At 37.3% G+C, this 13,041-nt stretch overlaps 1 protein-coding gene across 1 annotated transcript in view; it reads right to left on the bottom strand.

The window, feature by feature from the left end:
* AKAP11 (A kinase (PRKA) anchor protein 11) overlaps nt 1-8,272 on the bottom strand; it is a 35,475-nt gene extending 27,203 nt beyond the window's left edge. The window contains exons 1-2 of the mRNA XM_009892949.1: nt 8,213-8,272; nt 1,275-1,391 (exon numbers count right to left, since the gene is read on the bottom strand). Of these exons, the coding sequence (XP_009891251.1) occupies nt 1,275-1,391; nt 8,213-8,272 (177 nt within the window). The remainder of the gene's footprint in view (nt 1-1,274; nt 1,392-8,212) is intronic.
* Between the last annotated feature and the right edge of the window lie 4,769 nt (nt 8,273-13,041).

Here is a 13,041-nt window from a genome sequence, read left to right as displayed (position 1 = left end):
AGAAAATTCCAGTTCTGTGGCAGGATATTGACCCCCTTACATTTCAACAAGAGGGTTCTTAATTGCTTGAGCTAGTAAGGTAACTAAATATAGTCAGCTTTCTTTCTCCATAGGGACCATCACTACAGCCATATAAAACACATTGCCAGCTATTTGTCAGGTATCTGATACAAGACAAAAGGGGGGAGGGTGACAATGTTTGAGGTGTTTCATAGATTCTAGACCATGGTCTGTCTCAACAGACACAGACAAGGTTCTGCTCACTCCTCCACTGCTTAGCTCTTTTTCCTTACCTCTAATCTGTCACAGCTCTTCGTCTTTCACAAATTCAGCTTCCTGCCTGCTCCCCAAACACTTTATAGAGTCATAACCTCACCATCCAGCCAGTCCCAAAAAACTGGTGTTATCCAGGCAGTCCTAACTCATCTCTGCTGGTCACACAATCTGCCTCTTCCCTTCCTCCTGCTACTTCTTATCCAATTATCAATCTTTCCTAACTACTTCCTGAGTCTTTTCTGCTTCTTTTCTTCCTATATCAGCTCCTCTGCCTGGCCAGTTCAGGTCACCCTCTCCTTCTCTAAGCTTCTTGTCAGGCCTGTCAACTACTACTTAGTAGTCTTCTAAGACACTTAATACGAGATATACATAGTATGTATTGCTTGCTTTTTTCTTTTCCCTTTGAAGAAACCGCTGTTAGTCTTGTAACTCAAACACCTCTAGTCATTCCTCCTCAAAGCCTGAGATTTACCTACAGTCCTGCATTTTGTCCAGGTCTACTTCTCTCCACACCTTCTCCAGCTTTTGGGCCATCTGTATTAATGTAAGAAAAAGTCTAGATCTGCAATGTTGAGGATTCAGCTTTTAGTGCTGAGCACAGAGTAAACGAGCAATCACTTTAACTTTTATTTTCAGACCTGGATCAAAGCGTTGTGCTACTTTGTTAGGATACCATCCATACAACATTGACCACAAGAATACTCACAAAACCAGTACACCCAGTTATACAATTCTTATAAAATCATCTATCTACACATTTTGTTTTTTTTAGTTTCATAAATCCCACAACGCAGAGAAATGTCATCTAGAAATGTCACAGCTCTTTTCAAGACTACAGTAACTGAATTAATGAATGACAATAGGGAGTACAGATTTTACAGCCAGTAACTTGCAGCATTGTTCACATTTACTATCCTGCAACTTCCAACACTGCTACAAGCTAAGTCAGTTTCTATCATAGCCACAAAATACATATAAATGGTCAGGTTATGCCAAACCTCAATAAAATTATCTTGTTCTTCCCGATTTAGACAGTCCTCTGCTGATACATTGCATAACTCTTTTCTGCTGTGTAGCAATGACTTCATAGAGTGCAGTACACCTTCACCAAAACTCTGAAAAACAATGAAAAAAATATAAGACAAAGAAAATGTATTTTCATTTTTGGATACAGGGTCCATCCATCTGTCCTCTGCCCCTCATAGGTTTCCCTACTCTAAGTACTGTTCCAAGTTACTTTGTATATAAATCACCCATCAGGTTTCAAGTTTGAATTTACTTTAGCACATGGAATTGAAATGGTAAGTTTTTTTCTTACGCAAAACTTTTATTCCAAAAGAAGTTGACTGTTCGGTATTAAAAAAAAGAGGTGAGAACACACAAACTTTGAAAATGGAAACAGATGAATCCACAAAGACATCCAAACACCATCTATTCCTTGCATCAGAGCCTTTATATGGAACTTTTCCATCAGCTTTTCCTTAAAAAGGATGAAAAGCAAATTTAGCCACGAAAAGTAATGGAAGTGGCGTCAAAAGTCAGAGGGGAAGAAAATAAACAAACAAAAAAAAAACACCAAGAAAATCCACACATATTCTCATTCTCAGTTCCTTGAAGAATATGAAAGAACTGTAACTTAATACCATGTAATTAATTCTTGTAACATTTATTTACACTTATGGTGACATGCAAGCACCCACAGATGGCTAAAAAAGGCTTAAGAATCTAAGAATTCCTCCCAGTGTAACAAAGCACAGCAGAACAAAAGAATTATCTTCACTGGTATCTGAAGTCAAATAAAACAAGATGACAGAACAACAACAAAAACTGGTTCACTCAGCTTGTAAAAAAGACATCATCCTCTCACTTTTTTTAGGACGTTAGTAACCTTTTCTTTATTTTTCATTTTAAAATGGTCACCTTCTCTAGCAAGTGTTAAAGTTAAAAATAAATATCGTGACGTGGTTATAAATTGTTAATCCAGTTATTTATTCTCTGTATGAAAATGAAGTGAGAAATCAGTGTGTCCAACTTAAGACAAATTATTTCAAAATTTGCATAGCTTCTAAAACAATAGTAGTAGTGCTAAATAGCCAGAGTGAGTCAGAGAATATTTTGCATTTCTGATACTCCCACAGCAAAAACAATCTGTTTATGGTAAAAAGTGATTTACTTATTACAGTTAAACCTCAAGAAAGATTTTTAATTTTTTTTCTCCTGTAGAAAAAAAAAATGGTATCAAGTACTACTGCATGGGAAGCCCAATTATTACAGCATGGCCAATGTTCACCATGCTTGTGCTTGTGGTGATACAGAATTAGGTAAGCATTTCTAGAATGCACAGACAAAAGCAAAATAGAAACTTCAGTTCAGGATCCTTGAAATTACATTTTTGTAGAAATGTAACCGTTGAACTATTTTAAAATGTATTTAAGGCAGTTTGGGCTCCCCAGTTCAAGAGGGACAGGGAACTGCTGGAGCAAGTCCAGCGAAGGGCAACCAAGATGATTGAGGGATTGGAGCATCTCCCTTACAAGGAAAGGCTGAGAGAGCTGGGACTCTTTAGCCTGGAGAAGAGAAGGCTGAGGGGAGACCTTATTACTACTTACAAATATCTAAAGGGTGGGTTGAAGGAGGATGGAGCCACACTCTTCCCAGTGGTTCCCAGTGACAGGACGAGTGGCAATGGGTGCCAGCTGTAACATAGGAAGTTCCGTTCCAACACACAGAAAAACTTCTTTACAGTTGGGGTGACAGAGCAGTGGCACAGGCTGCCCAGGGAGGGGGTGGAGTCCCCTTCTCTGGAGATTTTCAAAACCCGCCTGGATGCAGTCCTGAATAATGTGCTCTAGGCAATCCTGCTTTAGCAGGGGAGTTGGACGAGATGATCTCTAGAGGTCCCTTCCAACTCTGAAAATTCTGTGATTCTGTTAGTGGGTCATACAAAACAAATTAATTAAGTGTTCATGTAACTTCCACTTTCATCTACCCCTTCATCCCTACATGTTTAGTTGCAATATAAACCTCCACACTTCAGTAATGTATCTTTGCACTTTCCAAAGTATGCTTGCTGTGTCCTTTTCTCATTCTCTGGATCTTCCAGATTTACAGGTGGCTGCAATACCAATATTGCTCAAAGACTCTCCCCCAGTAATTCCCCCATTCATCTCAGACAAAAGTAATTTGTGAAGTCAAGCAAGCATGCCAAAATGTCTCATTTTCTGCTTCTACAATAACTTAATCAGTCACAGCACTCAAAACACTAATTTAAAAAAGAAAAAAGTCATAGAATGTGACCTGCTAATATTCTGCAGACCAACTATGATCCAGTTAGAAAAGGGCTTATCGTTATTCTCTAGTAGTTAGGTCTTCTAAGGCTACAAATTACTACATATACCTTATTTATAAGCAAGTATTTTTCCCTAGTTTAACATTCTGAAAGAAAAGACAGGACGAACAACTAGAACAGGAGTATGGCAGTAGGACCTACTACAGTTGAGGTGAAAGAAAATTCAGTATTTTGGAGAATACAAAGTTGAAGTGGGAGAAGAAAGATGCAACAACTGGAAAAATCTCCTTCAGGTCTGGAAGAATCAGCCTACAAGACTATACATAGGTCTGGTAGCACACTGATGGTGGCACTACATAACTGAATAGATAAAAAAGGAGGAGGAAAGAAGTGATGCGTGTTTTTAAGATCATATTAATGAATATAAGAGTTCAGAAAATTTCCATATTTTTATTCTTCCCATTAACAGGCACAATACAGACATAGAGGAAAGATCTCAGCTACCTGGACTTCCACAGATTATTTACACTGAAATATATGAAGAGTTGACAACACCAGAAAAAGAAAGTGTTTACTAAAAGAGCTGTTTCTGGAAAAGAATTATTTCATAGAATGGTTTAGGTTGGAAGGGACCTTAAAGATTGTCTAGCTCCAACGCCCCTGCCATGGGCAGGGACACCTTCCACTACACCAGGTTGCTCAAAACCCCATCCAACCTGGCCTTGAACACTTCCAGGGATGGGGCCTCCACAACTTCCCTGGCAATAAGAATTTGCCTGAATGGAGTTAGCAAATGGTTTTTTTTGAGGATAATAGTAGATGTAGGTCAGTAACCCAGTAAGCAACTTCCTTAAAATTTATCTTGAGACTGAAGTCAAGCATCTTCATCATTAATAAATTTAATGGGGGAAAAAAGTAAATACATAGATGAAATCTGATGATAATTCAAAGTAAGCAGTAAGCAGGTGTCACCAGTTAAGAGGAAGAATAGCATATCATACAGGAAGAACTTGCACAATGTGAAAGCATTTTAAAATGCAACCATAGGAAGTATAAAGTTCTGTCCTTAAAAACTAAAAGCAAGCTTTAAAATAGAATTGCAAATTCACAAGCTGGGAAAGAAGAGACCTGAGTTGACTTCTTGATCGTGGTATAGCAACGAATGGTCAATATGATACAGCACTGAAAATAGCAAACATGACCTAGTACACATCCTTTAGTGAAAGAACTGGTATCATCAGAGTCACTGAGAAGGACATCCTGCGTAATTGCACGTACAGTATCATCCACATGTAAAAAGAAGATTAACTCACAACAAGCACAGAAAGTAGGACTATGAAGGATAATCGCTGGAATGCAGAGGCTTTCATACAAAAGCAGACTAAAACCTTAGTTTACACAGTTTCCAAAAATGAGGGCTAACAGAGGACAGATCACCAACTGTAAAAACATCACGAGGGTGAACATCACCAAAAGGAAAAAAACTATATAAGCTGAAGAATAATGACATAAGACACAAGTCTTATGAGGAACGACTAAGGGAACTGGAGTTGTTTAGCCTGGAGAAGAGGAGGCTGAAGGGAGACCTTATCCCTCCCCACAACTACCTGAAAGGAGGTTGTAGAGAGGTGGGGGCTGACCGCTTCTCCCTGGTGACGAGTGATAGGACAAGAGGAAATGGGTTCAAGTTATGTCAGACAACGTTTAGATTAGATATTAGGAAAATTTTTTTCACTGAAAAGGTTATTAAACATTGGAATAGGCTGCCCAGGGCGGTGGTGGATTCGCCATCCCTGGAGGCGTTTAAAAAAAGGGTAGACATCGTGCTTCGGGACATGGTTTAGAAGTGGTTTTGTCAGGGTAGGTTAGTGGTTGGACTTGATGATCTTAAAGGTTCCTTCCAACCTCAGCGATTCTATGACGTCCATGAACAAACAGGTATAAATTTGCCATGAATAGCTTCAGCCTGGAATTCATAATATTCTTAGCTATTACAGCAGTGTGGTTCAAAAAAAGACTTAAAAACAGCAGTACATTACAGGTTGTTTTTTTTTATTCTCCCCTCATTAACTGTGAGACTATATTTAATAACTTTTTCATAGTCTTAGCAAAATTGTGCTTGTGACAGCAAAGGACTAGACTCAATTTCAGAGAAATCCTCCTATCCAACAGACAATGAAAGCATGTTCTCTCACAACCCCAGTTTAGGAGACCGTGCAACTACATCAAAAACTGAAAACCAGCAAATTTCCAAGACTATTAGCTCAGTTTAGGTATGGACAGGAGGCCACCTTCAACTAAAGGACGTCATTTGTCTGTATAAATAGTACAACTGCTTCCAATATACATCAGCATATGGGAAAAAAAAACACAGGCAATCTATAAAGCTCTACTTGCTAGGCTTGTCTACTCCTTCCTCACAGAAATCCAAGTCACATGTCTCGCAAGAAATCCTATTTCAATCCCAAGTACAGATTTCCAACTTACGAAGTCATATTAGGGGAAAAACACAAATATCCTCAAATGGACGCAGAGCAAGATAGACCGGAGCAATGAAAATCCTTGTCATGCCTCTAGCTCAAATGAGCAATTCAAAGTTTTGCATTGTCCCCTTTGTGGCCAGCAAACCAACTCATTATCTGTGGATCCTTCAAAGTACACTGAAGGAAATTCTATACTGATTGGTCTCATAAACCGTTTTAAACAGCTGTTCTCTAACATTTCAAACAACCCACAAACCTGTAAGATGCCACAATCTGCAGAGAAATAAAGTCCAGTGATGGGCAGTCATGTTTACTCTGCTCTTAAGTGACAAGGCAGCTGTTTCTGATTTCATGTGCTGCAAGACTTAAATGGACTGAATATTTTGTAGTCATTTCATAAAAAATTGAAACTTAGGCTTTAAATGTGCATACCACAACCATGCACCGACTTTTAAGAGGTACTACTGCAACAACTCCTGTTAAGTATTACAAAGTATTACATAGACGACATGAATCAGACCGCAAGCTGTGAATCAAAAGAAGATGAAAAATAGTGTGATTCTGACCACCCTACTGCCTGGCCCTGTGAGAAAGAACAAAAGTTCCACACTATAACCTAAGTAGATGCCTCTCAGGAAAACATCAAGAGGAGGCAGCCTCAGATCAAAACATTGGAGTCTTGCTGTATGAAAACGTAGAATTTTGCAGAACACCCGAGAACGGTCAAATTCATGTTCTTAGAACCACACAGTCAACAATGTTCAATGGCAATTAATGGAGCAGTTCACACAGCTAATATTTTAGGCAACCATTAGAATCAGTGAGGAATCACTGGTCACTGTCATTATTAGAAAGATGATTCTGTGACCCATAGGTCTAAAAACCAGGGTTGGGGGGGAAGGGGTGTTGGTTTGTTTGTTTTGGGGTTTTGGTATTTTGTTTTTTTTTTTTTAATTGAAGAGAAAAAAAAAACAAATAAAGGGCAGACTAAAAAAGTCCTCTAAAATCCAGTTTATGTTCAGGTTAAGAATGCAAAATGACTTGACTTTAGTTGAAGAACTCTATTTGAGCTGCAGATTTCTCATAAATCAATGAAAGTTTTTATACCACACGTCTTAAAGTGAAAGAATATCACCCACAACTATAAACTGCTTAATATATGGCAGTTAAAATTCTGTATCAGGATCTGGAACTACTGTTTACCTGCCTGGCAGGTCCATAATGCTCACCTTTGCCTTCAGGCAGTTTCTACAGAACCTATACCACAGACACTGTTTCCTTAAAACAACAAAATCTGCTTATAGAATAAAATAATGCAATTTTCATGTCACAAGATACTTCCTTGCTCAGTTTCTCCTCTTAAGCATTACACACATCTGCAAGTAAAGAATTTATTACTAACCTGGAAAGACCTAGAAAACTACTTGTCTGTATTCAACTACTTTGAGAGATGTGATTGGATAAATAAATTTGTCCCTTCAGGGTAAACTGCAACTTCCACTTGAGTGAATGCTTACAGAAGTTGCAAGAAAATCTTAGGAAGAGTATTTATGTTCTCCAAGCTAAAGTGACACAATTTAAAAGAATAAATAAATAAATAAATACTGTTAAAAAGAAAAAACACTAATATCTTTCACAAGTGCTAGACATATTTTCTTTGTCACCAAAGCACTGCCTAGAATTTCATGTAAACACAAGGACAAAAGCCAGTCAAGAAACCAAGATCTAAAGATAAAGATATTACAGCAAACCCTAAGACAGACTTCACAGAACAGTTTTCAATGAACATTATATATTTATATTTCAATTTATTACAGATAAACTTGAAAAATCTGTGTTCAAAGTTATACTCCAATAAAAAATGCAAATTTTAACAAATAAATAAATCATGACTTCGTCATATCACCTTAAAACAAAAGGCAAAAGCGTGCACCCCTTCCTTAAATTATTCAGTTCAATTAAGCTGAACTTGCCAAAGCATAAAGCAAAGAAAGTTTCTTCGCCTTCAGACAGCCAAAATTAAAAGATAGTAAAAAAAAAAAAAAAAAACCCAACCAAAAAAAAAACCCCTAACCAAACTTACCAGTTTACTTGGTTCATTACTAGTCTGTTGCAATAAAGATTGAAAAGCTCCAAAATACTTTTTAAAAATATGGATAATTACCTTTTTCACAGATATTCTTGGTTTCATTCGATTCCCCTGAGCCCTGGCGTACATATCCATGATTTTACCAATCTTAGTATTTGACGAAAGAAGTCACCTCAAAAATACCTACAAAAAAACATTTATACTTGATTATTTTATATTTCCCCATTTAGTTTGTATACGTTTTGAATGTGCAAGTAGACAAAACAAGACCTAACAAAAACAATTAAAAACCATTTTAAAACTGAGAAAGGTTAAACAGCACGCCGTCCATACTGATTGTTGCCTCTAAAAAAGTACTGCCATAAGTATTTTTAAAACTATGCATGAAATATAAAACACACCTTACAGTTAGTTCCAACATTTTTCTTTAACTAGATTTCAAGGCTGCATTGAGTGAGGGGACAATTTTACACTAAGTATTGTTTCATTATTGCTGATACTCTGGTGAAGTTTATCAGCAGATTCCTGTACCATACAACACACTGGAACTACCCTTCAACAATCTCCAGAGGAAAACATACTACTTACCCACTCAGCCAACTGGCCTATTTATTTCTGTCAACTATAAGTACTACAGACAAACACATGACTTCTGTTTAGGCTAACATGTATCAACAATCTTGTTCTCTGGCACGCTCTGTGCAGTCCTGTCTTTGCTGGCAGAACACAGGGGACCAAAGATGCAGTTACCAGCACTCTTACATCACCAAAGCAGGTCAGAAGAGTTTCTGCTCAAGTCACCTACCCTTATTGATCTTAAGTCTAATTCTAACAAGAAGAACAAGAAAAAAAAGCAATGAAATCAAAACAAGTTTTTCAAGTTTCCCTGTTTAATCAGCAGCAATAAAAAGAAACAGAATAATATAGTTTGTTTCATTCACCTCTACATCCCTCAAAACAGGCAATAAATATAGGGTATTAATAAAGACAGAAAGCATGTGCTGAGCTTTTAAGTTCTGTGGAAGTTTTTATACTTCTTTTTTTTCCATGGTCACAAAATTTAGCCAGGAAAAAAAACTCCTAGACTACCCAAAAAAAAAAACAGGTAAGGATCAAATGCATGTAAAAATAACTGCAAAATAAAAAATAAACACCAAGGTATCAGAGTATAGGTCTCCTTTGCACAACTGACCAGGCAGGTTTTCTCAATCTCATCTCACACATATATTTAATCTTCATATGGGAAAGAAATCTTTACATGGGTTTCTTCTGGAGTACATGTAATTAAATAAGATGAGTAGTGGCATCAAGTAATTGCATTCCTCATCTTCCCTTCACATTCCACCTTGATTTCTGCTTTCCTGCATAAAGATGAACTTGCTAGAATCTTAGGGGAAAAAAAAAAGTTACACTTATGTAAATAAACTGCAACATTTTAATCTCTCTTAACAGGATGTCTGAAGTTTGGAAAATCAAGACAATGACATGAAGCAGCTAAATACATGTTAGATTATATATAATCTAATAAATACAAACAGAAAACTCAAATCAAACTTCTGTGGATGGAAGATTAAAAAAACAAAACGATGCTTCTGTTGAGACTTATGTGTTTAAAAGAAGAAGAAAAAAAAAAAGCCACGCAACAGTATCGGGCAAGAAAAAGAAACCCACCTCACTTATCCCTATTGCTCTATCTTAAATAGCTAATCCATTCTGTTAACCTAATCTTATCAGGGAAATACTCTTAGACACATCCTTGTCCTAAGAAGAGCAATCTACAGGAAAAACTGGTTTCTCACATAGGGTCAAGTCAACTACTTGAGCTCTACATTTTTGGACTGATTGCTCCTTGCAGCAAAAGCCTGGCATAGCAAAATCATGGAGATCACTTTATAACCATGTTGGGTCCCGCAGTATTTACTCAGGTACAGTAGTCTACAGTTACGCTGCCTCCGGGCAGTTTAAGTATTTTCCTGTGGCATCAGCTAGTAAACCCTGGAGACCTGAGCATCAACACGGAACTACCTGCAGCGTCACCTGCCTCATGAAACCAACAGTCTTGTAAATCACAGTACAAAGGCTCTGAAAGATGCTGGACAGAAACTGTACTGGTTTATCAACACACCACCATAATCATTTTGTCTTGCCTGCATCCTGTCCTTCCGTACTTGAACTACACAGGTTCTCCCCACCACCTACAGCATCTCAGCTTTCTGCCATCAATTTCAGAGAAATCTGAAGTGGCCCACTTGTCCAACAACGCAACAAAATCTGGAAATATTCTTTTTAATACACAAAATTATTATCAATTTTCAAAAGAACAATGGTCTAATCATCTGAGAAGTACCAAAACTTTAAAACTCACTGGAAAGGAAGTGAAAGCACTGACAAATAAAACAGCCTGGAAATAGCTCGTTTCTTGTGTAAATAAAAACTACCATTTAACATTAATTTCACTTCTGCATATTGTATTTGACTATGAAATTTAATTTCCTCCCACCGTAAACTCAAAAAAGGGGGAATAAATGGCAGAAGTATCAGATGTAAGAGGAAGAGGATTTTCGTTTACTGAATAACTATCAGTAGACACCAAAAAAAAATTAAATTGATCATGTGAATTACTGATAAGTACCTACACTAAGTTTAACAATCTCTAGCTTTCTAGCAAGTTGGATCACCTTAAATCCATTTTTCCAGTGATTTGATGAAGAACACCTTTCTCACCAGACCACATAATAAGCATTTAGTTAGCTTTGCCAATCTTGTTTGCAGATAAGGAACAAAATTAAAATGTGAAATCAGCTTAAGGGAATCCAACAGGAATTTTGCCATGGATTTCATCGCTTCGTATAAATTTATCCTACACCTAAATTTATTAAAAGCCAGCGTGTTCTGAAAATCATTAGCCGACAGAAAGGAAGAAAATTAATCTTTTGCCTGTAAAGTGCAAATGCATAGAGTAAATCTCTTAAATAGCTATAGGGGCATATGTGTACCTGTGCACACCTATATTAAAGGCATACGTAGACACGAGGAACTTGAATCATATAGGCAATAAATCTGAACTATATGTAAGATGTTTTTATTTCATGAGACCCCCACCTGGAGTACTGTGTCCAGCTCTGGGGCCCCCCAGGTAAGAACAACATGGACCTGTTGGAGCAGGTCCAGAGGAGCACCACAAAGATAATCAGAGGGCTGGAGCACCTCTGCTATGAAGACAGGCTGAGGGAGTTGGGGTTGTTCAGCCTGGAGAAGACTGTGGGGAGACCTTATAGAGGCCTTTCAGTACTAAAGAGGGCCTACAGGATTGCTGGGGAAGGACTCTTAATCAGGGAGTGTAGTGACAGGAAGAGGGTTAATGGTTTAAAACTGAAAGTGGGTAGATTTAGATTGAGTATTAGGAAGAAATTCTTTCCAGCAAGGGTGGTGAGACACTGGAACAGGTTGCCCAGAGAAGTCGTGAAAGCCCCATGCCTGGAAGTGCTCAAGGCCAGCCTGGATGGGGCTCTGAACAACCTGGCCTAGTGGGAGGTGTCCCTACCCATGACAGTGGGGTTGGAGCTAGATGATCTTTAAGGTCCCTTCCAATCTAAACCATTCTATGAGTCTACAATTCAATTATATTTCCAATAAAATATTCTAGCTGAGGACAACAATGTATCTATGACTAAGTTTCAAAAAAGTATTTTTGCTGCAGTACTGTTAAAAAAAAAAAAAAAGCCATCTTTCTTTTCAAGCAAATTACTTCGTCTTCAACACAATGACCTGAAGCAGCCAAAGGAACTTTGATGATTTGCAACAGCCAGGTTTAATTAAATACTGAGCTGTGAAAGATTCATTCCAAATATCAAATTTAAAAATACCTTAGAAACAAGATACATTCTTTTGTAACCTTAGTAAAACAATTACTATTGAAATCCAAATGAAACAAGCCTACACTGACAAGCTGGCAGAATAGTCTAATGCATCCTTCTCTATTTCTCATTTTTAATGATTCATCACTTTCCCTAATTGGGTTGGCAGTCTTGAAAAACTCGGGGTGGTTTTTTTTTTATAAAATAAAATAAATTCTGTTTTTTTTATAAAACGACAAGTTGTCTTTACTACGGCCACACTAAGAAAAGAGGGCGGGAGGGAATACATCTCTGTTGGTCAGCATTAATGACAATTATGAAAGGCTGAATTTTCTTTTTCTTGTTTGGTTCTGTTTTACATTGTATTGTTACAGAGAGGCACTACATGAGCACCAAGCTCCACCAATTTCAAAAGAATCCTTTATTTTCTCTACTTAGATCATCGCAAAAAATCATCGCTCCCACCTTCCCTCGCCATCCTGGATCTGGATTCTCAAATACAGCTTGAGAAAAAAATTACTACTCATTCTACCAGACATAAACATTAGTCTAGATTTTGTGATTTGTGCAATTAACTTCAAGTTTCTGTACTTTATTTCTTTATGTATTTCATACATAATACAGCTAAACTAATTAAGTTGGGGCGTATATTAATTTCTAAGCAGTAGCATTTCCTCACACAATCTTATATCCCTTTAGAGAGAACTCTCCAGAGAATATCTTGCTTAGGAGGTACTTTTTTTTTCCAGATTATATCATACCAAATGATTAATAGAAAGAGGGAATAATCTAATCTATTTTATTATTTTTCCACACCAAGTAAGACTTCCCACCAATATATTTCAACTGCCAACAGATTTTAAAGAATCCCCAAAGGATAAGGAATTACAAGGCATCAATCAAGATGGCATAGTTCAATTACCATGCCTCAAAAAAATCATCTTGCCTGCAGACCAAGAAATTCACCTGGACAAATGGACCAATATTATTTAAAAATACTTAATTTCTCAAGAATTAGTTAAATATTGGCAGTATCTATCACTAAAG

Source organism: Charadrius vociferus, unplaced genomic scaffold, assembly GCF_000708025.1.
Source record: "Charadrius vociferus isolate BGI_N301 unplaced genomic scaffold, ASM70802v2 scaffold419, whole genome shotgun sequence".
Taxonomy (NCBI): domain Eukaryota; kingdom Metazoa; phylum Chordata; class Aves; order Charadriiformes; family Charadriidae; genus Charadrius; species Charadrius vociferus.
The sequence above is the reverse complement of the archived record's forward strand: the minus strand, read 5'-3'. Positions and strand labels throughout refer to the sequence as shown.